The sequence below is a fragment of the Euleptes europaea genome, chromosome 13 (genome assembly GCF_029931775.1).
Source record: "Euleptes europaea isolate rEulEur1 chromosome 13, rEulEur1.hap1, whole genome shotgun sequence".
Taxonomy (NCBI): domain Eukaryota; kingdom Metazoa; phylum Chordata; class Lepidosauria; order Squamata; family Sphaerodactylidae; genus Euleptes; species Euleptes europaea.
This window is the reverse complement of record NC_079324.1, coordinates 40360078-40385524: the sequence shown is the minus strand read 5'-3', so window position 1 is coordinate 40385524 and position 25447 is coordinate 40360078. Positions and strand designations below refer to the sequence as shown.

General features: G+C 45.5%; 1 protein-coding gene across 1 annotated transcript; it reads right to left on the bottom strand.

Moving 5' to 3' along the window:
• Positions 1 to 1022: 1022 nt before the first annotated feature.
• Positions 1023 to 25242, bottom strand: MMP11 (matrix metallopeptidase 11). The gene is made up of 8 exons (XM_056859401.1): positions 25106 to 25242; positions 15083 to 15324; positions 6504 to 6647; positions 5531 to 5664; positions 4031 to 4278; positions 3428 to 3641; positions 1852 to 2109; positions 1023 to 1225 (listed from the first exon to the last, which is right to left on the bottom strand). The coding sequence occupies exons 1-8, from the start codon at positions 25217 to 25219 to the stop codon at positions 1092 to 1094; spliced, it is 1488 nt and encodes a 495-aa protein (XP_056715379.1). The 5' UTR covers positions 25220 to 25242; the 3' UTR covers positions 1023 to 1091.
• Between the last annotated feature and the right edge of the window lie 205 nt (positions 25243 to 25447).

Below are 25447 nucleotides of genomic sequence, written 5' to 3'. Positions count from 1 at the left end.
ATATGGGAAGTGATTAATAGTAGGACAAAAAGCAACAGGGTACAATGGATGAGGAAAGTTTTGCATGTGTATTGATGGGCCAACTGAATTTCACCCTTCAAAGGTCATTGAAGTCAATGGGTTTGGAAGGTTTAAGTCGACTTCATGAAGCTGCCTTCTACTGAATTAGACCCTTGGTCTATCAAAGTCAGCATTGTCTACTCAGACCGGCAGCAAATCTCCAGGGTCTCAGGCTGAGGTCTTTCCCATCACATATTTGCCTAGTCCCTTTAACTGGAGATTGAACATGGGACCTTCTACACGCCAAGCAGATGCTCTGCCGCTGAGATTGTGTTATTAATTTCTTACCAGGATGAACTACTTGGTAACTAGTTTGATCAGCCAGTTAGTATGTTGTTGCCATCTTAGACTTACCAATGCAGGGCCGAGTGGATCACAGAACCCTAGTACTTTAGTTAAAAAATATACACAAATACAATAATTTTGGAGAGCTACTTTCTTTTCTTTTTTTAAAAAAATGTAATATTTCCTAGTAAATACAAAGTAAAGAGAAAAGTAAGGGTACGCCTGAAACATGATACTGAAACGCATCTTATTCCTCCCTTTTCCCCATTAATGCTTATGGGGGTTGTTTGGGAGTTCAAATTTATCAGCCAGTAATAAGCGGTCAACAATTCCTTGACCAATAGCAAGGAGAGGCTAGTCAGTAAAATCCGTTCTCACAAACACAACTCTTTGTGGAGGAACACTAAAAACAAAGAAAAGGTTCTCAAGCTTGTGGCACTCTGCAACTGTACATAACTGTGGAGAAGTGAGGGAAGGTACCCAATTTTACTTTGTGGGCTTCCCTGACATCAGAAACTAAACATCAAGGCTGTGGCCATCTTTTAGATTATAATACAAAAGCAAAAACAAAACCAAACCCTGTGCTTGGAACTCTGTTGGATTTCACAAGGTGCAAATTTAGGTAAATGGCCACTGCAGCTCATTCCAGCTTGTGTCAGTGTAGTGGCCTAAAAGCACAGCTTCTCTCCAGTCAGAAAAGGTGATCTTGGCTGAAGACGGTGTCTCAGCAGGACCTCTCTGTCACTCTATCTGAAGGAGTTGGGGGAAGACACACAGCTGAAAAAATCATGGCTGATGATTCGTGGGTAGCCTTCAAGCACTTTCACATGAACAGGGTCAAATTTCCAGTACTGCCGACCTTTCAGGAAGTAGGCAAACCCTGTGGATGTGACCAGAAGAAGAAAGTGTCAGAAAAATAGGGGCAAAGGCAGCATTCTTTAACCTTCTCGCTGTCTCATATGTACAGTTTTGATCTTATAATTCTAGGTGAGCTTAGAGCTGATTCACACGTTGCATTTTTCCTTTCATAGTTATCAGCACAACTGACTGTAGGGCCTAAAGTAGCTACAAGGAGATGGGTTGGCTGAGAGCTATTCAGAGACTCACGACTCTTTTATACAAATGCTGCTAAAGATAGATATTCCATTCTAAAAAATGCACCTGGAAGATTTCACTCTATGATAGGGCTCATCCCTTCCATTCCTACCTCTGGCCTATGCCCTGTGACAATGATGTTCTGTGGTATGGAACAAGCAAAAATACTAGGAAGAGCTGTGGGTGGGGACAAAAGTCTCACAATGGGTGTCTTGGCTGCAACACCTCCCCCACATTCCATTACAATTCAGAGGAGCAAATGCCGAGGAATGGGTTGCATCAGAAGACCTAGTGATTGTATTTGAGAAATTAAGTGATTGGACTAGGGGACATGTTGGTCCTTCTGACATGGTGATTCCTTAATGCCCATTGATTCCCTCTAAAGCAGGCTCTGCTCCTGTCTGTACTCACCAAACTCATCCTGAAAAGCGGCATCAATCTCCTGAGGAACTCCCCTCCAGTCAGTCATTCTGCGTGGGGAGATGTTGTCCACCTGATTAGTGCTGGGACTGAATCGCCAATAGCTGCCTCCCTTGAAAAAATAAATCTTGTTCTTTTCTGTCCCCCAGAGTAAGGCTGCCTGGACAGGAGAAGAAGAAAGGCCCAGTTCTGTGACAGGCGAAGGGCCAGAAACGAGCCTCTCACCATCATAAATCCAGTAGTGAACACCTGGCAAGAAAAAGGACGAAGGGGAAAACAGCACTCAAAAGGAGGTTGCAAACAGTATGTTAGCTGATGAGAAGTCGGTGGCCAGTATGAAAAGACTGCCTATGGCTGAACTAGGCCTGTGGCTACAGGGTGGTGGTCCATGGGGACCCAGCCCACTTCATTCTTTTGTACTCCTCCAGCAAATGTCCCACTGCCCCCCTCTGAGTGGGAACACCTGGCATCATTTGGCATCCTGGTCTGGGATGTGATGTGAAGGAGGTGCAGTACATGCTGCTATCCTCCAGGGGGCTGGCAGGCCTAATGCTGTAAGCCAGTGGTTCTCAACCTTTTTTGCTCCATTCCCCACTTTCACCATTGTTCAGAATATAATTTCCCCCTTCCCAAGATAGTCATAAACTTTATTGAATGTTGCAGATTAAATAAAAAACAAACTACAATTTTACAGATTGTACATAATCTACAGGACATCACACTTTGCTGAATAGTGGTCCCAATCTCCCCGCCCCCGAACCCTAAAATTACCTGGGGGGGGGGAATTCCCCCTTGTTGAGAACCCATGCTGTAAGCTTTTACTGTGCATGCTGATCTTTGACCTTGTGTTGTGGGAGGAGGGGAAGTGGTGCATGTGCCACTTTCAGAGTAGGCACTTGTGTCAAGCTAGTGCCCAATCTTGGCTAGGCACACAGCAACTTGCCCCTTCTCTTTCCTGCCCACAGCCACAGGTCGCACCTCCACCCAAGACAAGTGCACAGCTATTTACTCCATGACAGAATCAATTGTTATGGGCTGGGGTGAGGGTAGTAAGCATAGTATGTGTTTGTGTGTGTGTGAAAGAGAGAAGGTACGTGAAATTACTTTGTACCATATTGCACGCAACCCTTGTCCAACTCGGTTGTTGAATTGCAGGCTCCAAGCCTCAGAGAGACTTGTACATCTTCATTCTGTCCATATGAACCAGCCAGCTAAGGTTCCAGTTCATGGACCTGGTGAAGTGGGCCCACAAAACAGAGCATTCTCTTTGAGTATGTAGATTAGTAGGCTGCGTGCAGGGGCCAGCAAACAGCCTTCTTGGTGTTTGTGTACAGGTACAGGGGGATGGTGGAATTCTGTGTCTGTTTATGTGAACTTTTTATGTGAGAGAGATCATACACACATAGACAGAGGGAACTGTGGGATTGGCCACAAATGGTGCTAGTCAATAACCTAGCCTGATGAAATCTATTCTGCTTAAAACAGATTGTGGTTTGCAAAAGAAAGAAAGAAGCTTTGGGCTTCTTGGAAGAGATGGATTGCCCTACCACTTCTGCCCTTTCTTTACCTTGGAAGAACCAGATGTTGCCAAGAGAATCTTCAAAGGCTGCATCTACAGAAGAGGGGATTCCCTGCCAGTGTCGAGATGCTAGGGCTGGATAGCCAGCCTGGAGCTTGCCATTCCGAAGCCTCCAAACATAGTGCGACTTGAAAAAAAACAGCTCCCCACGGATCATGGAGACCGCATCAAAATCTGTATCACAAGCATCAGGCTGTATAGACTGAGAAAATCAGAGGCATTCCTTTAATTTACATTGTTATTCCACCCTATTCTGAGAACTTAGGTTGGGGCTACCTATCCAAAAAGCAGATTAAAATCTTTTAAATTTAGAAAACTTTAGGAATTTAGAAAATTAGGAATTTAGAAAAAACAATACTTCTAGTAAAGCAATCATTAACTAGCCTAATTCTTGTAATCTCAACCCAGAGAGAAAGTCCGCAGCTCTGGTGGACCTCTAAAGAGGAAGGAAATTGAACGGCTGTTCAATAAGATACTCTATAACTAGACTATAAGTGGCCAGAGTATTCTTGGTGCTATGGCTAATATTCTTCTGAAGGTTAGCAAAAGTTGGAAATACCCCTCTGGAAGCAATATGCCAAAAATGCTTACCTGCACATTGACAATCTCATTAGTCTCAATATCTGGCTGGTAAGGCTCTTCCTCTTGATCTAGGTCAATATTCATTTCAGATTTTGGCTTCCCATAGAGATACTGGATGCCTTGTTTGTCATCCTCACTCAGCTTCAATGGGTAACGGAAGAAATAGAAAGGAGACATCAGGGACTTGGACACTACCGTGTGCTGCAAACCCAGAACGTGGCCAAATTCATGAGCAGCCACCTGCAGAAGGTCAGTCCCTGTAAGGGGAAGAAAAAAGAAGGCATTTGTCATTTCCATTGGGGGACTGGATGTTAGTGCTGTGCAACAGTATCGTTTGAATTTGGGCTGCAAATTCACATACTTGGAGACCGTTCTGACTGAAGAACCAGAGGGATCGAGAGACATACTGGATTACCTAAGTAAGTGTATAGTGTGGTTAAAAAAGGGCCCCTTTATACACTAAGTGGCAGTGACTGGCTGGGAAAGAGATCATGGCTAATAGCTTAATGGAAACATTAACTTAGTGTGCAGCAGTGGCAAAAACGGCAGATTATGTACTGGGGATTATTAGGAACGGGACTGAAAACAGAACAGCTGATATCATAATACCCTTGTATAGACTTGTAGTTTGGTTGCATTTGGAATACTGTGGTCACCACATCTCAAAAGGATAGAGCTGGAAAAGGGGCACATAAAGGGCAACCAAAATAACTGAATAGCAACACTTTCCCTTTGAGGAAAGGCTAAACAATCTGGGACTTTTTAGTTTTGGGGGGGGAAAGACAATTGGGAATGTGATAGAGATTTATGAAACTATGTGTGGTTGGAAAAAATAGATAAGAGAACTCCCCCCCCCTCCCCATAACACAAGAACTCAGTTACTCAATGAAATTGATGGGCAGCAGGTCCAGGACAGAAAAAAAAGAAAGTATGTCTTCACTCATAATTGACTTATGCTACAAAATATAACTTAGGCAGCTTTAACAGGAAATTATTTCCTAGACAGATTTAAGGAGGAGAGACGTATCAGTGAATGTTAGCCATTTGTACTATGGAATCATATAGTGTTCTACTATCTGTGCTGTTCATGAATCTGCTAGGAGAAGTTGTCTAAAGTTTACAATAAGGTGTCATCCATATGCTGTTGGCTGTATTTCTCCCTGCCTTCAAAATCAGGTGGGTCAGTGGACATCTGCTTGAATATATTAGAGGCAGTAATGGGCTGAATGACAACCAATACATAGAAGCTTGATCCAGACAAGGCTGAGGTGTTATTGATCAATGATGGAGTGAATCAGGGATTGAGAAGCCTGACTTTTCTGGATGGGTTTGTGAACCTTCTCAAAGAGCAGGTTTGTACCTTGGGGGTGCCATTAGATACACATCTACAGATGGAGGCCTAGGTTTCTTCTGTGGTATGTGCACATAAGTGGCCTTTGCACCAACTGTGGCCTTTCCTTGACATTAGACCATGGTTTTTCAGATCATTGGTTACAATAGTCAACATACCCAAGTTATTCCCAATGCTCCATGTCTCATCATAGTCAAAATGGACATCTCCCTCCCGGTGGGTTTTGGGGAAGAAGGCATGTGCCAGGATTCCCCCAGGGCCATCAAAAGGCAGGTTGTCCCCATGCCAATACCTGGAAGAGAAGCATATGCCTGTTCACATGGTGACTTTGGCAAATTATACATTACTGTAATCAGTTACTTTTTTATTACTGGGTATGTGTTCGATATTGTACAGAACTTAGAGAAAAGACATGATCCCTTTCATTCCCAGAGGTCTGGGCCAAAGACTGGTTGCATCACTCGGCTTAGAATGAAGTATTTCAGTCAAATGATATCATGTCAAATTAGGATATTACAAGGGTATTTTAGGGATATTAGAATAATTGCTGGTAGAAAGGCTTTAGGATCACAGAAAAAAGCAAGTCAGGAGAGAGGATATACCCACATACAGCAACTTGCAGATGGCTGGAGTAGGGAAAGGAGGTGCAGGACAAAGGGAGGCCGTGTGCCTTTCAGACAAAATGGATCAGGAGGAGGAAGTAGCCTGCTGGAGAGTGAGGGGAGAATACCCGAGGCTGAGAACAAAGCAGCTTGTGAAGCAGAAAGCGATAAAGTAGAGCAGAGGAGAGAAGGAACATTGTTAGGGCTAGAGAGCTGCAGTGGTTCAAATTGACATTGGAGGTTTCCAAAGGGCTTGGGCCATCTTTGGAACTTTTTGCTCCATTTCCTAGTGAATGCCAGAAAGTGTGAAGTCAGACGCAGCATCCCATGACCCTCATGCAATTTCTGGATGGTTGAGTAGAAGTCACAGGATGCTTCTTCTGTTTTAAATCACATGGATAGTGCTAAAACCCAAGTGTTCCTCAAACATGTGCTAACAATTTTGCCAGCTTCATCTGGTCCTCCTGAACTGAAGCTTTCCTCCAAAACAGGAGTGTGTGTGTTTCAAGTTGTAAATCATATCACTTACCGTGTGAAATCAATCACAATGTCTGCTCGTCCCCTGTGCACTTCTGTGAAGGTCAGGGGTGTTACGTCACTCCAGACTTTCAAGGCTGCAGCGATGGCTTGTCTCACTTTAGCTTTCACTAACTGCCAAGGAAACCTTACGATTCTACAACAGAGAGCACAAGAGCAAAGGGTGGTGGTGGTTGACAAACTAAAAGGGCATGAACTTTGGAGAAGAGCAGTCAGGAGAAGAGGAGGGAGGTTTATTGGACAAGGACAGCCTTATATCTCCCTCAGTCTGACTGTTCTTGTCAGAACCCAGTTGTTCGCTGGAGCAGGATAGGAGGGTTTGGTAGGAGGTCCTTGAGCTTCTCCTGAACTGCAGAAGCCAACCTGTGCTTCCTTTCTTTACTTGCCTCCTGCCACCCTCACTTTCCTTCTGCCCCCAGTTGGAATTTATGTTGCTACAAAGACACTGACAAATATTAAAGACTGACAGTTTGGGGTTTCAGGAAAGGCATTGCGTAGAGGGAGGTCAAGGAAAGTGTGGTGAACTTAACAGAAGAAGAGTTGGTTTTTATATGCCGACTTTCTCTACCATTTAAGGGAGAATCAAACTGGCTTACAATCACCTTCCCTTCCCCTCCCCACAACAGACAACCTGTGAGGTAGGTGGGGCTGAGAGAGCGTGACTTGCCCAAGGTCACCCAGCTGGTTTCGTGTGTAGGAGTGGGGAAACGAATCCACCAGATTAGCCTCCGCCACTCATGTGGAGGCGTGGGGAATCAAACCCGGTTCTCCAGATCAGACGCCACCGCTCCAAACCACTGCTCTTAACCACTACACCACGCTGGCTCTCTGCTCTCCATACCATCTAGTTTAGCTATATTTCACACTCCACCGTTGTCACTGCAACTATTTTACAGTAAAATACACGACATGCCTGGCAGTTTTCAGAATGCAGGTGTTAATTAATGTATTTCCCCTCTGACAGTAATGTTTCATTGCCCTGGGTTTCGTTATTGCTTGTTAAAGGGTTAGCTTACAGTTAGCATGTTTTATTTTTTGGTGAACATTTACTGTTTCTTTATAAAAACCCTTAAAAAGCATAAATATTTATTTAGTGGTTACAGTATTTATACCACACCATTCCTTTTTGACTCAAGGTGGCTTACAGATCCAAATCTGAAACAAAGCACTATAAAAAACCCTCAGCAATGCCTCCTCCAAATGCCTGCAGCCAAACTCCATTAAAAGCCCTAGCAAATGAAATAGCCTTGCAGTGCCTCCTAAACATTTCCAGAGACAGTTCTCCCTTTACCTCTTCAAGGAGCCCATTACATAGGATGGGGATCATGGCTGAAAAAGCACAGGCTCTGGTTGGAGCCAGGACTGCTGCCTTAAGCAGGTTGGCATGCATTATATTGAGCAGGAGGTACAAATAAGCAAAGGAATAGGGAATAAAATAGCACACAACTTGTTAATCATTTTAATAATGCACAAGTGCACAAATGTATAATCTACTGAGTTTAGTTAGATACACAGTAAAAATAAATGAACAGGTTCGTTACATTGAGCCAAAAAAACAAAGAATATTTGACTGGTAGTTATACACCAGCAGATTATTTTCCAACAGCACCTATGAAACAATTTCCATTTAGCAAAGAAAGTGTCAGGGTTTACATTCCCTCAGCTAGATGCACCTGGAGTGTTACTTTCTCTATTGTGGTCACTTCCCAGCTCTAAAAATACCAGGATTTAAAGTGTCAAACCAGGTGTGTTCTTGCTATTTTCAAGGGCGAAGACTAAGGCTTTGTTTTCAAAGCTCAAGAATGTTTAAGCCAGGAGGTCTGGACTGATATCCTGTCCCATGATCATGCTCATTTTGCAGAAAATTGCAGCCTGGTTAGTGTAAACTTTACTCCAGTGCCTCTTGGCAAGGAAAAGGGTGCCCTCTGATCTGACTCTCCAGCATTTGATTGACAAGGTTGATTTTTATGGCTGAGTTTCAAGGGTACAAGGGGCCCTCTGTGGAACACTTTTCAAGAAACCTTTTTGAGCCTGGCAGGCACCATCTTAAGTGGTGATTCTATACAGCAAGCCACTTACCTTAAAATGGGCAACCACATCAATATTCCAGTGTACCCATAAGCTCTCATTTTTCCCAGATGAGGTTTTTATTAGAGTATTTGTAGATGTGAGAAACTAAACGATTTTGTAATCTGGAATATAACCGCTGTTCAAATTCTGTGAGAGGGTGACAAGCTTGAAACAGTTGTCTAGTGACACTTTAAAAAGACTAACAGAATTTATTCCAGCATAAGCTTTCAGGAGTCAGCACTCATTTTGTCTGTTGGACTAAAGTGTATATCCAGTAGGCCACTGCTTTTATATCCATAAAAGAAAGGTTGTGAATATCACAGCATCAACCTAATGGGTGCACACTTCAATGCATCTAAAGAGGTAACCTGTGATTCATGGAAGCTTCTGCTGGAATAAATTTTGTTAGCCTTTAAGGTGTCACCAGGCTCCTGTTTCATTTTGCTACTACAGACTAACAAAGCTAGTTAGTATCTATCTGGAATTAGCAATAATTGATGTACCTGTAAACCAGGACAGAGGATAATGTAGTACTGGAACAGAAGATTGACAGGAGAAAAGACTTTAAGGAATTTTGTTCTTTATGTTGACAAGAAAGAAATTGGTCATGTTTAATTGCTATTATTTTTAAAGAGTAGATGAATTAAAAAAGGGATAAAGTGAGAAACTGATAAGATGAATTTTTCAACTCAAATTTTCTAAACTCTCAAAGGGATTGGAAAGATTTCAGCTTAGAGCAACTGTTACAGAAGAAAGGGAACGGCTCTCAGAACAAGAATTTGATATCTAATTCCAGTAAAACCCATGGAATCTCTTTTACATTCAGCAGCACACAAATGCTCTCAAGTAAAATGCAGAATAATAAAAGTTCCAAATTGCTAGACTACTGTCTTTGCTAAGGCCAGATTCAGATTGTTTATTTACGGCCCTTAGCCAGATAAAACCAGAAACTAAGGCTATTTATTTACTTCATTTACTTTTTCCACCAACGGGGACCTAAAGTGGATAATATAGTTCTTCTCGCTCTGAGAGAGAAGGGCATCTACGATTGGGTGTTTCGTTTTTGCTTGCTTCGGGAGGCAGGACCTTAAAACTTTCACTCCCACTCCCTGTCTCCTGGGAAATGCCCCCTTTCTTCTCCAGTTCTTTCCTGCCTCGTTTATCGGGAGCGCATCTTTTTTCAGCTCTCTGCAGCAGTTATAGGAAAGGTTATTCTCTTATCTAAAGGTTATTTCTTATCTAAATTTCATCTACCTAATTCAAATCTTATCTATCTAATCTATTTTAATCTACCCTTTTTTGCTATCTTCACCTCGGTATAAGGGATTGCTAGAGGGTAGTGATCGAGTAGTGAGCTCCCGCCAAAACAAAATGGCGGAGGATCGCCCCGACCATTACATCGTCCAGGGCGATCTGGATCCCTCTCTACTTAGACCGGCAGCAGAAGGGGACCAGCCCTCCTTCAGCTATTTATCAGGCGCTAAGAGCAAGAATAAAAAAGCCGCATCTAAAAAAAAGAAAATTGGGTCGGCGCATGGAAAAGCGGCGAAACGCCTCCTCACCGCCGCCCGTGGTCACAAGTCCCCGAAGGTGCCGAAAATGAGCGCATGCCCGCCACAGCTCCAAAGCGCTCAGGGACACACAGTGGCGCTGACTGCTCCGTTCCCAGCCCCCGTATATGAGCACACAACGGCTACTGCTGTTCCGTCTCTAAGCCGCGGTGCAGAGCACACAGCGGCGTCTGCCGCTTCGACTCCACGTGATGGCGCCGCTTCAGCTTTACCGGGGCCAGCAGCAGAAGCCTCCGCCGGTAACGTACTTTCACCGCCGGTTCCTATGGGGGCGGGTGGACTGGAATTCTTAAGGGCAGAACTGGCTGCTTTAGTGAGGGATGCCTTTGCTGAAGGTCTGAGAATGGTCAGTTTGTCCTCCCCGACCCCTTCCCGCGGCCATCTACTTCGCGGGAACCTTCCCCGCCTCGCCACCGAAAGGGCGTGGATTCGCGCGCCAAAAGTAAAAAGGGCAAGGAACGCCTTACAAAGGCTGATCTGAAGGCTAAATCCGTTTCCTTCTCTGGCTGGAGGGAGCCCGATACCTCTCCCTTTTCCACAGATGATGAGGAAAGGGAGTGAGAGGAAGGTGAATTCTCTTCTAGTGAAGAGGAAGGGGGTACAGAAAATAAACAAAACAGAATTTTTAATGCTGATGATTTTCCTTCACTATTGACTAAAATGCTGGCAGCCTTAGATTTATCCGAGGAGGCCACAATCCCCTCTACTGAAAAGCGAAAAGGGTCCAGGGAATTTTTCCATATGAATGACTCCCCTTCTAGTTTCATCCCTGTTCCAGATTACTTCACTGGCCTAGTTAAAGACAAATGGGCTAAGCCTCTGGGGGGAAAACGGTCCCCTCAGATGACCAAAACGTTTTACAACTTGGCAACTGCCTCAGCCGACCTGCTTCGGGTCCCCACAGTAGAATCCCCTATCTCAGCCCTGCATTCAGCAGACCTGGCTACAGAAGAGGGCCAGGTAATGATTAGAGACCCTGTTGATTGCAAGGTGGATCTAGCCTGTAAGCGTTCCCATGAAGCCTCAGCACTAGCTGCCAGCGTTTCCATCACTTCAGCATTAGTTTCTAGGGCAGCAATGGTGTGGGTCGGGAAGTTAGGCCAGCTTATACCTGAAGACGATAGGAACGCCCTAAAGGGGGTTTCCAGAATCCTTAAAGCGGTCTCCTTCTTGGCTGACTCCTCATTGGATGCCATGGTTTTTTCTGCCAGAGCCATGGCCACCACAGTGGCCGCTAGGAGAGCCATGTGGATCCGCCCTTGGCAGGTTGGGCACCGATCCAAAATAGTGCTGATGGGCTACCCATATCAGGGTAACAAGTTGTTTGGGGAATCATTGGAATCTATCTTGGTTGAAACCAAAGATAAAAAGAAGGCCCTCCCCAAGGTCCTAAGCAGGGATTACAAATATCACAACCAGACTCCCTTTCGGTCCTTTCATGCCCTGTCATGTTACAGACCAGACAATAGAAGAGGCCAGTGGAACTCACAGCGTGGGTCCTTTCGCAGGGGAGGTCGCTTTTCCAGGTCCTCCCGCTTCACCAATTCCCAGGCAGATAGAGGGGACAAAGCCCCATGTCAACCCAAACAGTGACGCCCTCCTGCAGCCTGTGGGGGGCAGGCTCAAACATTTCCAGGAACAATGGTCCTCCACCCACCCAGACCCCTGGGTTATGAGAATAGTGTCTCTGGGATATCAAATAGAATTTTTCAGGACCCCTCCAGACCGTGTGGTGCCTTCCCCACGTCCCATGAACAAGGAAAAACAACTCAGAACGTTGGCTGCCATACATCACCTTGTGGACATCCGTGCCATAGAAGAAGTCCCTCTTCTGGAGAGAAGATCCGGAGTCTACCTTCTTTATGGTGCCAAAAAGAGACGGCAATTGGCGAGCCATTCTCGATTTGAAATTTCTAAACAAATTCATCTATCGAAAAAAGTTCCGCATGGAGACATTGAAGTCGATCTCAGAGGCCCTCAGACCGGGAGACTTCCTCACCTCAGTGGACCTCAGGGAAGCATACCTCCACATCCCGGTCCATCCATCACACCGCAGGTTTTTGCATTTCCAGTTTCACCATCTACATTACCAGTTCACAGCACTCACGTTTGGTCTTACCTCCGCATCGTGGGTGTTCTCCAATGCACCATCTCCAGGAAAACGATCGCTGCCAAGTCATCTTGGCTGATGCTGTTGGCCAAATTCCAAGGCATGATGATAGCCTGCATCCCATCTGTGCAGTGGGCAAGACTGAATGCGAGACCTCTTCAGGGTCTCCTCAACACTTACCGAAAGGACATCACGCGGAAGCGAGACAGACTCCTAGTCGTACCGGAACAAGGGAAGTCCAGCCTCATCTGGTGGTCGGAGCCCAAGAACCTATCCAGCGGACTACCTTTCATCAGCCCACACCGACGGAGATTTTTACCGATGCCTGCCTCTCGGGATGGGGAGCCACTCTCCTGGGTCGGCCGGCTCAGGGAGTATGGAACTCCAGAGAAAGGAAACTTCATATCAATGCCCTCGAGACCAGAGCCGTCCTAAAGGCCTTGAAATTCTTTCAGCCCCAGATCCGGGGTGTGGACCTCCTGGTCAGGACAGACAATGTGGCCACGAAGGCTCACATCAACAAACAGGAGGTGTCCCGCTCTGCGGTACTCAGCAGGGAAGCCAGACGGTTGATGCTCTGTGCCGAAGCCAATCTGTCCTCCATCGCGGCAGAACACATTCAAGGGACCTTGAATGTGCAGACGAACTGGCTCAGCAGGGAAACCCTGAACAAAGCAGAGTGGTCTCTCCACCAAGAAGTGTTCCACCAGATCTCCCTACTATTCAGTCATCCAAAGATAGATCTGTTCGCGGCACGCGGAAACCATCAACTCCCCAGGTTCTACTCCAGGTACAAGCAGAGCGGAGCAGAACAGACGGACACACTGGTGACTCCATGGCCCAGAGAGCTTCTTTATGCCTTTCTCCCGCTACCCTTGATACCACGGGTGTTACGCCGCATACGGGGTCTACAGGCATCGGTGATCCTTGTTGCTCCCTATTGGCCACGACAACCGTGGTTCCCAGTCCTGAGGGAACTGTCCACCCAGGAACCATGGAGACTACCGGACAGGGAAGATTTTCTACATCAAGGTCCAATCCTTCATCCCAACCCAGGATGGTACAAACTGACCGCCTGGGCATTGAAAGGGACAGGTTCCTAGGCTATTCTCCAGAGATTACAGAAACCATCTTAGCGTCTCGGTTACAGAAACCTTCAACAATTAGCCGCCTTTGGAAGGCGGGTCCTCCAGAGCGTACTACAGGATGTCTAATCCCACCCTATAGGGGATAGCTCTGGTATGTCCCAATTGTAGATGCCCTTCTCTCTGAGCGAGAACGAGCCTTGATTACTTACCGTGAAGGCTCCTTCTGCTCTGAGATACGAAGGGCATCTCCCCGCCCAGATGTCCTGGATCAGTTAGTAATTGTTAAGGGGGATTGTTCTAACGTTAGGCAGTACTTCGTTAGTTCTGTTACTTCCTTCTCTGCCTTCTGTTATCTTGTTATGCCGTGACTCATACCTGTACATACTGTTATTCCTTGTTGTTCATAACCAGTTTTCTAAGTTACTTCCTTCCTGGGGGACTTACATATGAGCCCATTAATTTCTCGGAAAGTTTTGAACTGAAGAAGAAAGGGGGCGTTTCCCAGGAGACAGGGAGTGGGAGTGAAAATTTTAAGGTCCTGCCTCCTGAAGCAAGCGAAGCCGAAACACCTAATCGTAGATGCCCTTCGTATCCCACAGCAGAAGGAGCCTTCACGGTAAGTAATCAAGGCTTGTTCTCTGAGAGTATGTGATTGTCCCAAGGTCATCCAGCAAACTTTCATGGCAGAGTGTGGATTCAAACCTGGGTCTCCCAGATCCTAATTAACACTCTAACCACTACACCACAGTTGCTTTTTATAAAGTGTTTCTACAAGGGAGATATTTTCCCCCATTAGTGTACACAATTTATCAGTAGGTTGGTGCCATTTGTGACACAGCAGAAAGGAATCAAAGTTGGGATTGTGTGAAAATCTTGGTAGTATTCTAATGAGGTTTACAGTTTCTGTGCTTGCTAGAATGACCCTCGTAAGACACTACCAATGCAATCCTAAACAAAGTTACACTCTTCTAAAGGTAAAGGTCCCCTGTGCAAGCACCGGGTTATTCTTGACCCTTGGGGTGATGTCACATCCCGACATTTTCTAGGCAGACTTTGTTTATGGGGTGGTTTGCCAGTGCCTTCCCCAGTCAACTTCCCTTTACCCCCAGCAAGCTGGGTACTCATTTTACCGACCTTGGAAGGATGGAAGGCTGAGTCAACCTTGAGCCGGCTACCTGAAACCGACTTCCATCGGGATCGAACTCAGGTCATGAGCAGAGCTTTGGAATGCAATACTGCAGCTTACCACTCTGCACCACGGGGCTCTTCTAAATCAATTTATTTCAATGGGCTTAGAAAGGTATAACTTCTGTTTAGGATTGCACTGTACAGAGTTTGTGTGTGCTTTTTGAAAGTTTCTCCCTAAGCTTTGGATTTCACAAGGCTTAACCCTTAAGAAGCCCATGTTCCTATCAAACCTTTGTTACCTGACTCCTGATTAATGCTGGAAGGGATCTCTCCCTCCCTTTCATTATTACTCAGGTATATCAGCTGGCAACTCTTCAGGGAGCCTCAGCTGTGCTGAGTCTGCAGCCTTCGCTGGGTTATTGTAGGTGTCCAGCAGCATTAATCCATAGGCATTTCACCAACTGAATCCCTGGAGGTAGAAGTGTGAAGAGAGAGGTACATACAACACACCTTTTATGTTTCTACAACTCTGGACCTTTGTGGAGAGAACGGCAGAGACAGAGTCATTCCACAGCAACTGATTTTGAGTTCAGACTTGCCTTACTTGTAAGTGAACTCCATCTTCTCCCAGCGTCCTCCAGACAGTAGAAATCGTTTCTGCCGGTTCCGAGTATTGCGGCTCCCGGGTGGGGTGGGTAGATCTGGAACCCCGCAGCGGGGTGGATTCCACTGGGTTGCCTGGTCATTGGGTGTTCTAGAGAAGCCTTTGACAGTCTCTATGGCAGTGATGACGGAGGAGCCTTTTTCATCTTGTTCCTTCCAGGAGCTCTGTTTCAGAGACCCACCCTAAAAAAAACAAAGCAAAAGGTTTAGGTCAAATATGGAAATAACCCATTGACTGGTCACATTGGATAAAGCCTCACGTAGGTGCCCCCCAAAATGAAAATTATTTGAAGTAGAAAAAGGAAGGGGGTGCATAAAACACACCTTCCATGGCTAGTATGATAGAGTAGGATCTGGGAAGCTGCAATGGAAGTTCACTAGATAACCTTGGGCCAACCCCTCTCTGCCTCATAAGGCTGTTGATGTGAGGCTAAAATGGAAGAAGGGTGAATGATGTAAGCTGGGGAGAAAAGAGAGGTGTAAATGTGATTGCGCTTCATGTCTTAAGATTGACCATAATTTGAGAATGTAGCCATGTTGGCAGTCACTACCTCTAGGAGACGCTCTTGTTGCTATAGATATGCAGGCTACTATTGGCCAGTTTTACACATTGTGATGAAATGGCTTTCACTAGGCATGATATATTTCCATGCTAACTCGCTCAAGGTTAACTCAGCCTTCCATCCTTCTGAGGTCGGTAAAATGAGTACCCAGCATGCTGGGAGTAAAGTGTAGACAACTGGGAAAGGCAATGGCAAAACCACCCCGTAAACACAGTCTGCCTAGTGAATGTCATGATGTGATGTCACCCCATGGGTCAGTAATGACACAGTGCTTTACCTGGCTAACCACATGTGCCGAAGAACATTTTTTCAGGAGTGCATGGAAACAACCATGCACGGAGAAAAGGTTTGCCTTGCTACTAGACCTGTATAAAACCACCTGCAGCAACATTGGCAAAGTTAGCCATTTTGGGTACATTGACACCAAACATTCATAGATTTGGCATGTGAGGGGGAGAGGTATAAAGGAAACATCTCTATAGAAGACTTTGTTTATGCCCAATAGTTTGTCTGAGATAGGACAGAAGAAAAGTAGCAGATTAAAGGGTTTACCTCATTTGCTCATTTCTCATCCCAGAAATGGGCAAATGGGTGCCTCTCCTTTTGGACACAAACCAATCAATAGTATGCAAGTGGCAGAGGTTATGAACCTGAGCTAATCAGGGGTATTTATGTTTCATGCTAATGAAAGTTCTCAGGTATTGAACCCTCTAGTCAGGCTGGCTAAATTTCCCAAGAACAATTCAGAACGCTAAAGACAACAGACAGAAAAGTGGAGAAGACAGAGATTTTGCTTTGTAATGTGAGGCATATAAATTGTCGTTTTCCAGGTTGGGCAAAATAGACTTTTAAAAGGAAACTGGTCAAGTTGGAGATTTGAGTTTGGGTGTTACCAGAAGGGTGAAGACACCCAGTCTTGGGATAAACACCTCATGTTATTGTTTGCATGCTGTGCTTGAGTGGGGAGAACAAAGTGAAACTGAATCCAGGCAATAGCAAAGAGCAAGAGTCCAGTAGCACCTTAAAGACTAACAAAATTTCTTGCAGGATAGGAGCTTTTGTGAGCTACAGCTCACTTCTTCAGATACAACTATGTCTGCATGCCTCCAGTTACACCAACATATCTTTTAGTTATGCCTGAATGGGCTTAGTTGCTTAGTTGCTCCAGGGAATGATTTTTTTGTATGCAACAAAGCACATCTTCCTGAGCAGTTTGGTACTAAAAATGCTTTTATTGCAATGAGTTAGAGGTTAAGCTTTTTAATTGAGCCAGATTGTGTGGTTTAGCACTTCTTCCCACACACAACACAGAATTAATTCATGGAATTCCATGCCACAAATTTGGTGATGATTGTTATCTGAAGTTTTAAGGAAGGGTTAAATTAGATAAATTGATGGAAGAGGGGTGAAGTTAATAGGGGAAAATAACCTTGCCTTTCTCTGTGAGATGTCCCAACTTTCTTTTTCCAGTCATGATCTCATGTTAACAGTCAACCCTCCCTGCAATATACAAAGGTCAAGGCAAAATCCCTTTTCAAAACCACAGAAAGTAACAATCTACTCTGTGCCAATGGCCCAGTTCTTTCATCTGATAAAAAAGTATCCATGGGATGCCCTTTCTTCTACCATTAGGAAGTAGAAATGGTCCCCTCCCCAGCTCAAGGGGAAACTGGTTAAACAAGTGAAATGTCAACGCAGGCTTTTCAGGGGGAGACTTAGCAATAAGCAGTTCATTCAGAAGAAGACAAGGGGAGGAAGCTGGGATTTGCCCTTGGGCATGCTCAGCTGCTCTTGCTGCAGACTTCAACTTGCAAAAGCATTTCCTGCTGATGGAGAACCCACCAGAATTACACCTCCAGACACAGCCCTGGCTTCTGGGCCTCTGCCAGGTATGTTACAGTTGTGGAATGCCTTAGGGGACGGAATGGGACATAGAGGATGCTAATCTATAAGTGAGAGGCCTTTGGAATCTTTGGTCTACAATTAGTAGGTCATGCAAGGGGTGCTGTGACATTTTCTTTTTTAAGAAAGAAGACAGGGAAAGAAAGAGGGACTGGCAACTTGAGTCTACTATGACTGCTGACTCGATCCAGACAAGTTCATCTGCTCTTGATTTACTTGTGGGAACTATAGTTTGGTTTAAGTGCTAATAATTGTTTGTTTAGTACATTTTTATTCTGCCCTTACTGCAAGGAGCTCAGAGCAGCATACATCAGGTTGTTATCCTCCACTTTTTTTTGTAGCTATCAAGTCACAGCTGACTTATAGCGACCCCTGTAAGGTTTGCAAGAAACATCCAGGCAGAGAATAAGGAGGGGAGAATGATATTGTGAGCTACTTGGGTCCCCCATTGGGTAGAAAAGCAAGGTGATGAAATTATTGATGAATTTATGTTGTTTATAGTCCACCTTTCTTGCTCAGACTCAAGGCAGATTACACAGTGTAAAGTCAATACAATCAACAGGATAGGACATCCAATAAACAGTAAAACAGGATTTGGATTGCAGAAATCCGAAATGAAGCAGAAATTTAAAACATAGCTGAAACAAAGCAGAAGCATTAACATGACACACTATCTGATGCAGAAATTTCATAGTAGGATCATATGTACAGTAATAGACAGTAGTACTAGACACAGTAGTAGAGTCCCTGTACTAAAGCATCTTTCTGAACCATTTTGTTAAAGTACCGCCCTCAAGGGTGGATTTGGTTTAAATTAGGATTTAAATCACTAGTCAGTACGACTAGATTTAAATCATGGTTTTCTATCTAAACAGCACTTCTCATGATGCTGTTTCATTCAGGCCACTAGGCCTTGCATTTCTTTGGTGTAGTGTTTGTATTTTGCACGCATTCCTGCCTTAACCATAGGCAGAGGAACTTCATTAAAATATTCCCAAACTGGGTATCTTTTACGGCCTGCTGCCATTATAGGTTTTCTCCTCCAGGGAAAGAATAATATGATAAACAGGCTATACACATAAAGATCCCAATTTAGCACTTATGAGGTATGGGAGTTGATTCTGTGCAGATAGATTTGCAAAGGAACAAATGGGATTAAGGTCTTTTTCTCAACTCTGTGTTTATTTTATAACATTTTTGAAGCAGAGATGTTATTTCTGCAGGCACAAATTCAGTTTCGAGAACTGCAAAACCAAGCATCTCTGATATCTTCTAGATAGAAAAATTGCCCAAAACAATCTTACAGAAACCTCTGGAAGAGCATGACATTGTGAATGGATTAATGGAATTCATTCATCAAAATATTTAAACATTGCAAACATTCAAACAGCCTCATGCTACATAATTAAAAATGAATCCTTATTTCATGATGAATACCCTTTGGATTATAATGTATCTTAAATAGAAAACTATCCTTAGATTTTTCCCCTTAAATATAATTTTATTTTAAAAATCTGATTTAAATTTTAAAAATCTGATTTAAATTCAAAATTCATTTTTTAATCATTGATTTTATCTACTCTGATACCCCTAATACCTGTATTAAAAAAGCCCTGCTGATAATTCAGTTTTCATAGTTTGCAGAATGCCAGTGGGAGTCTTACTGACCTAATCAGACAACCCATTCCATAAGGTGGGGTAAAACAACAGAGAATGCCCATGTATGGGTGGTTGTTGATCTTGCCTGTTTGCATGGGGGCACCGCAGAAGGTGCTGCTCAGATGAGTGAAGCTGTTGTGGAAGAGAACAACAGGAGCAGCAATCCTGCTGATATGAGGGTCCAAGCCCATGAAGGGCTTTGTATGTGACAGCCAATACCTTGAATTAAACCTGGTAACTGATGGGCAGCCAATGGAGTGACTGCAGAGTGGGCGTAATACACGTTCTCTGCATAGCTCTTGACCAAGCAGCAGCATTCTGCACCAACCGGAGTCTCGATGTTGACTTTAAAATAGGACCTATGTAGAGTGCATTATAGCAATCTCATCTTGATGTTAATGTACCATGTATCCAGGAGGCCAGACTGGCTGAGACAGAGTTGGAAGAAAGCATTTTTTTTGCAGCTTCATTAACTTGCTTCTCCAGCAGTAATCCAGTATAACATAATTTATAAATAAATGTTACGGTATGGGTCTCTGTCGTTGCCAAATGACCGGCTTTGTCAGTCCTGGAGTCTGACAGCAAAGATGAGGATGAAAAGCTAGACAAATAGCCTCAGGAAACAGGCTGGGAAAACTGCTGGGAAGAGAAAATGCTGACAGAGAACAAAAGGGGCAGCCCGTAGTTTAAGTGAGTCACCGGAAGGCGACCGTCTGCAGGCTGGAAGCTAAGTGCAGAAGTTGGAGTTTCATTGTCTTTTGAAAGGCTGCAAAGGAGGTTGCCAGCCATACCTTATGAGTAAGGCATTCTGTAATTTTCAATGCTGCCAACCAAAAAACCTCTGCCATATGTTGCCACTCAACTACCTAGTTGGCACTAAAGAGAGTCTGCTAGAGTGAGGGGTCTATACAGAGCTCGATGCTCCACATGTAATTTTGTTGCACAGAAAGGAGAAATTGCAATGAGTACCGTGCAATGAGGGGCCATGGCTCAGTGGTAGAGAATCTGCTTTGCATGCAGAAGGTCCCATGTTCAATCCCTGGTATCTCCAGTTAAATGGACTAGACAAGTAGGTAATGTGAAAGACCTCTACCTGAGACCCTGGAGAGTTGTTAGTATTGGGGAGGGGCTGTGGCTCAGTGGTACAGCATCTGCTTGGCATGCAAAAGGTCCCAGGTTCAATCCCCGGCATCTCCAGTTAAAGGGACTAGGCAAGTAAGTGATGGGAAAGACCTCTGGCTGAGACCCTGGAGAGCCACTGCTGGTCTGAGTAGACAATACTGACTTTGATGGACCAAGGGTCTGATTCAGTATAAGGCAGCATGTGTTCATGCCTTATACCACCCCTCCAGCACCACCCAAACTGGGCCCTCTAAATGCTCATAAATTCTGTGATGCTGGCTGATTTCCTACAGAGAGGAATTCCCATTCCCAAATGTAATCCTCTTGCTTCCCCCACAATAGGGCCATTAATGCACATTCTAGAGAAGCGTGTGAATCCCTTGGCGCTCACTACACTCCTGTCAGCTAGTTGTCTATGTTGGTGCACCATGCCCATGTCTGAAACTCATTTCATCATCCTCAACTGGGGTCCGAAATGATGCTGAGAGGACTGGGCTCACGAATAATTGCTATGGTACATAGGAGTTATAGAAGAAGAAGAGTTGGTTTTTATATGCTGACTTTCTCTACCACTTAAGTGAGACTCAAACCAGCTTACAATCCCCTCCCCCTCCCCACAACAGACACCCTGTGAGGTGAGTGAGGCTGAGAGAGTGTGACTTGCCCAAGGTCACCCAGCTGGCTTCGTGTGTAGGAGTGGGGAAACCAACCCGCTTCACCAGATAAGCCTCCGCTGCTCATGTGGAGGAGTGGGGAATCAAACCTGGTTCTCCAGATCAGACTCCACCGCTCCAAACCACCCCTCTTAATCACTACACCGGCTCTCATACAACAGGAGACTATCTGAAAAGAGTTCAGCCTGGCACGTCCATGAGCAAAAAGCTTGTGCGTGTTTCTCCAACATTTTACCATTTGAAATCTAACCCAAAGCACACGAGCATGGCCATCATCTACTGAAATTACAGAGAAGGGCAACTCTGCAGTTTGCACTCTATAGTCATTATTTCAATTTAGAAATGTATATCTAAGTTTACCATTTCCCCCCCACACACCTACAAAAAGCAATGAAACAACTGCTTCCCCATGGCTGCAATCTTCATGTACACTAAAACGTGTGAATCAGCCCAGAGATACTTCAAAGATGCTACTAGTACTAGACATTATCATGCACATCAGATAATTCAAAGGGAAGATACATTCTTTCTCCCCTGTGACTATATCAACAGTTGTTCCAGTTGGTATATCAGTGAGCCACACTGATGTGAATACAGGAAACATCGGGTTGTGTGATGGAGCAGATATGCGGAGTCAGCAGCATGGAAGATGTTGATACAGCATTCTAGTAATCACCATGAATCTGAAACAGCTTTGGTCTCAGTTTACAAAACATAACTCTGACTCATGGTTTATGAGGTGAGGCCAGAACTAGTTCTGACGCATCGTCTGATTTTCTTAAGAAATCCCACATGGAGGGATTTCAAAGTGTCAGCTATGAAGCTCACAAACAACATGGGGACTATACCAGTCCTGAGGCTGAATCCTGCTGGTCTCAACGAGCAGTTTGGGAAGTAGTTGAGTCAGCAATCCAAAATGGCAATGGGTGTGACCCAGCCCCTGGTCACATGCTATTTAGGATCTCTCTTGGAGGACTTTCCCTCACACTTCTGATTTAGTACTGCAGTGAAAATAGCCACAATAAGAGAAATCTTCAGAGGCCCAGATTATATATTTGAATTAGATGAGCTTATTTGAAATTGAATTATTTGAATTAGATGAGCTCCACACCAATGCCTGCTCCTAAATGTCACAGATATCAATCAAAATATGGTTTAATTGGCCTGTCATGGAGTTAGTCTTCTGCTCTTTTGATTCCTGCAATGCTTCCTTTTTAATCTCTGCTTTAAAATATTTGCAATTGAAGCGAAGAAATCTGTTACATCAAAGAAAATGACCAAAGCCCTCATGTACTGACTGACCCTGTTGGGAAATCTAACATGTTTGTTAGTTAACATAAATAATGGCAAACCAAATGAAATAACCATTTGAAATAATGGTTTATAGGTTTAATTCACCCTTTGCAGTTTTATTCATGCCCAGCTGCCTCAGCTGTACTGAGCGGTGCCCTAAATGCAAGGAGCTTGCAGAACTCTTGGAGTACCCTAACTGACCCCTGTTTCAGGAGCACTGCTCTAGCCTCACCCTTGCTGGGCTAGCTTTCTACTCCCCGCCCCTTAAGTCACCTGTGACTTATGATGAATCTGTAGGGTTTTCAAGACAAGGGTTGGTTTTCCGTTGCCTGCCTCGTCACAACCCTAGTATTTCTCGGAATACTCCTGGGAATTATTAATGTATCATAGAGGGTATGTTTATTCTACAACCTTACCACTTGGCCATCTCATTCTGATGTATGTGCAGACAAGGCCCATGACAGCCCTGCAACTTGTAATATTGCTCTAAGTTGCCAGCAAGGCTTGCAAGCGTCTGGCTATTACAGCTTTTCCAGCCTTTTCTGTGGTGTCTCCCACCCTTTGGAAGAGGCTCCTGGAAGAAATGAGGAAGGGCTCCTCCCTCCTGGATTTTAGAAAATGTTGTAAGAGTGTATTGTTTACCAGCGCTTTAATTTCGTTTAAATGTTTTTGCAGGTATTCGCTGTTGAGGTGTTTTTAAATTTGGTTTATTGTTTTATTTATTTAAACATTTTATAGGCCGACTCTCCACAGGCTTGCTCAAGGCTGCTGTAAAAAAGAATACGGTAAAATCATAAAAACAACAAGAATGATTGATGACAAACCAAGCCATAAAAACAAGACAGTGGCATAAAAACTGCATAAAACAACATCTATCAGTCTAACATAAAAGTCACCAGTTAGAAGCAGACAATAAAAAACAGCCCTGACTCTGGTTATCACCCACTAACCCTCTGTAGGTGGGGGGCACTGAGAGGGTTTAGAAAAGTATCTTTTAAAAAAGTGTGTGTGTTGCCACGGCAGCCCCCCCCCCCCCAGCCCACACAGAGTACATGTGGAAAGGGAAAGTTGAGGGGGGGGAAGTGTGCAGTGAAGTCCACATGTGGAAGCTCCATCGCCAACGTGCACAGGTCTGTATTTGCACAGGTGATCAAAGCAATATGTAGCATCTAGCATGCATGTCATGTGGAAGCATGAGTGGGAAAGGCCAGGTAATTTTGTTTAAGAAAAAATAAAACAAACTCCAGCATTTATGATGGGATTTCTTCCCTTAGGAAAACACTCTCTCCTAGTCAGTTGAAATCACAAAACTGGAGCCTAATGACCCTTCCAAACTAGGAAGTCTGTAGGGCTTTCCGGTAGCTAGAACTTACCTGGTGTGTCAACAAAACTGGTTTTTTCTAAAAGTCAATTAAAAGCACTGAGGCAAGATGCAGGTTAACAACATTTGATTGGGAGTCTGTTTTTTAAACAAAACTGGAGTAGAAGGAAGTTTTCACAGATGGGGATCCCCCCTTCTTTCTTCAGATGGAGGGATCCCATTTTTAAAAGCAGCTTCCTGGCAGCAAAACCTCTCTCCTGCCCAGATATTAGTGCCCAGCAGCAAAACCAGAGGCAGCTGCTGGTGCATAAAGTCCGGCTCACTCAAAAGCAGGAATTGGGAGGTGGAGGGGAGAGAGAATTTGCAGCTGCCGGGGAGAGGAGGAAGAGGGAAACCGAGGAGCAGCTCATTATTTTTTTCTTTCCAGGAGAGAGCTACACAAAGTTATTTTTAGCAGGGCTGCGGAAGGGGGGCAGCGGCCAGGGGGACAAGATGCCGGTCCTTCTGGCCACTTGAGGGGCCCACGGAATTGTTGGACGTTCGCTTTCTTCCGGCGCTGGAATTGGATCTGGTTGGCGTGAAGGGGCCCCAAAGGAATCCTTGCGGGGGGTGGGGGCTCTTTTGGCTCTAGGCGGCCCTCATGCTTAGACTAAGGAGGCGGCTGCATAGAAACAAAGCAATGCTGATTCTATGACCTTAAGCAGATGATGAGAGGGAGGGCATCTTGGGCATCTTCTGGGCATGGAGTAGGGGGTCACTGGTGGTGTGTGTGTGTGTGTGTGTGGGGAGGTAGTTGTGAATTTCCTGCATTGTGCAGGGGGTTGGACTAGATGACCCTGGTGGTTCCCTCCGAGTCTATGATTATAAACTCCTGCCCCCCCCCGCCGCCCCGTCTCCTGCGCCTGGTTGTCACGGCAGAGAAACAAAGGAAAGAGCGCAACCCCAAGCGGAACGCTGAAGTTCCGTCGGTGGGGAAGACGTCTGGCCATTTATTCATGGAAGGTTTTGCATTGGATTTGCCGCTCTTTAGATGCACTTTTCCCCCATCCATATTCTCAAAACTCAACAATAAGCCGCCATGCAGAGTTTTGAGAATTCAGATGGGGAAAATGTGCATCTAGAGAGTGACAAATCCAATACAAAACCTTCCATGAAAGCGGGTTGCCAAGGGCACGCGCGCCCTTTCTCACGAGGGAAATTTCTTCGAAGGCTCCGCCGCTGCCTGGCAGGACGCAGCCGTGGGGGGGGGGGGATGCGACCGCCTGTGCCCTCCCCGGAGCAGGAGGATGCCCCAAAGCGGCAAAGTTGGGGGGGAAAGTTCAGAGAGGGCACGATCCGGCAGGGGGCCGGCGGGAGACCATTCCTGCGCGCCCGGCCGCCTCAACACGTGTCGGGCGTTTCACACGAGCCCCCCGCCCCGCCGAACTCACCGGCGCCGGGTGCCTGGGGGGCCGCCGGGCGGCCAGGAGGGCCGAGGTCTCCGGCGGCGGCGGCGGCAGCAGCAGCAGCAGCAGGGCGGCCAGCAGAGGCGTCGGGGGAGCCATCCTTTGATGCGCCGCGCCTTTGTTCTCCTTCGACGGGGCTGCCGCCAGAGAGGCCGCCGGATCTCCCCCCGCGCATCACATGTGGCGGCGGCGGCGCGGGTGGGGGGGAGGAGGAGGAGACCCCTCGGGGGCTGGAAGCGGCCGCCGCCCCCCACCTCCCCACCCCCCCGTCGGCGGGTCTTTAACTGTTGCGGAGCAGGTAGGGGAAGCCGAGCCGAGGCCCCGGGG

What these genes read in the sequence shown, in the direction of transcription:
- MMP11 (XM_056859401.1), bottom strand. Translation starts at nt 25,219, where the DNA reads ATGGCTCCCCCGACGCCTCTGCTGGCCGCCCTGCTGCTGCTGCTGCTG. An exon ending in GAGCATTGGGAATAACTTGG is followed by an intron (nt 4,279 to 5,530) that starts GTATGTTGACTA and finishes TTCCCCTTACAG; the next exon opens with GGACTGACCTTCTGCAGGTG. An exon ending in CGCTTTTCAGGATGAGTTTG is followed by an intron (nt 1,226 to 1,851) that starts GTGAGTACAGAC and finishes TCACATCCACAG; the next exon opens with GGTTTGCCTACTTCCTGAAA.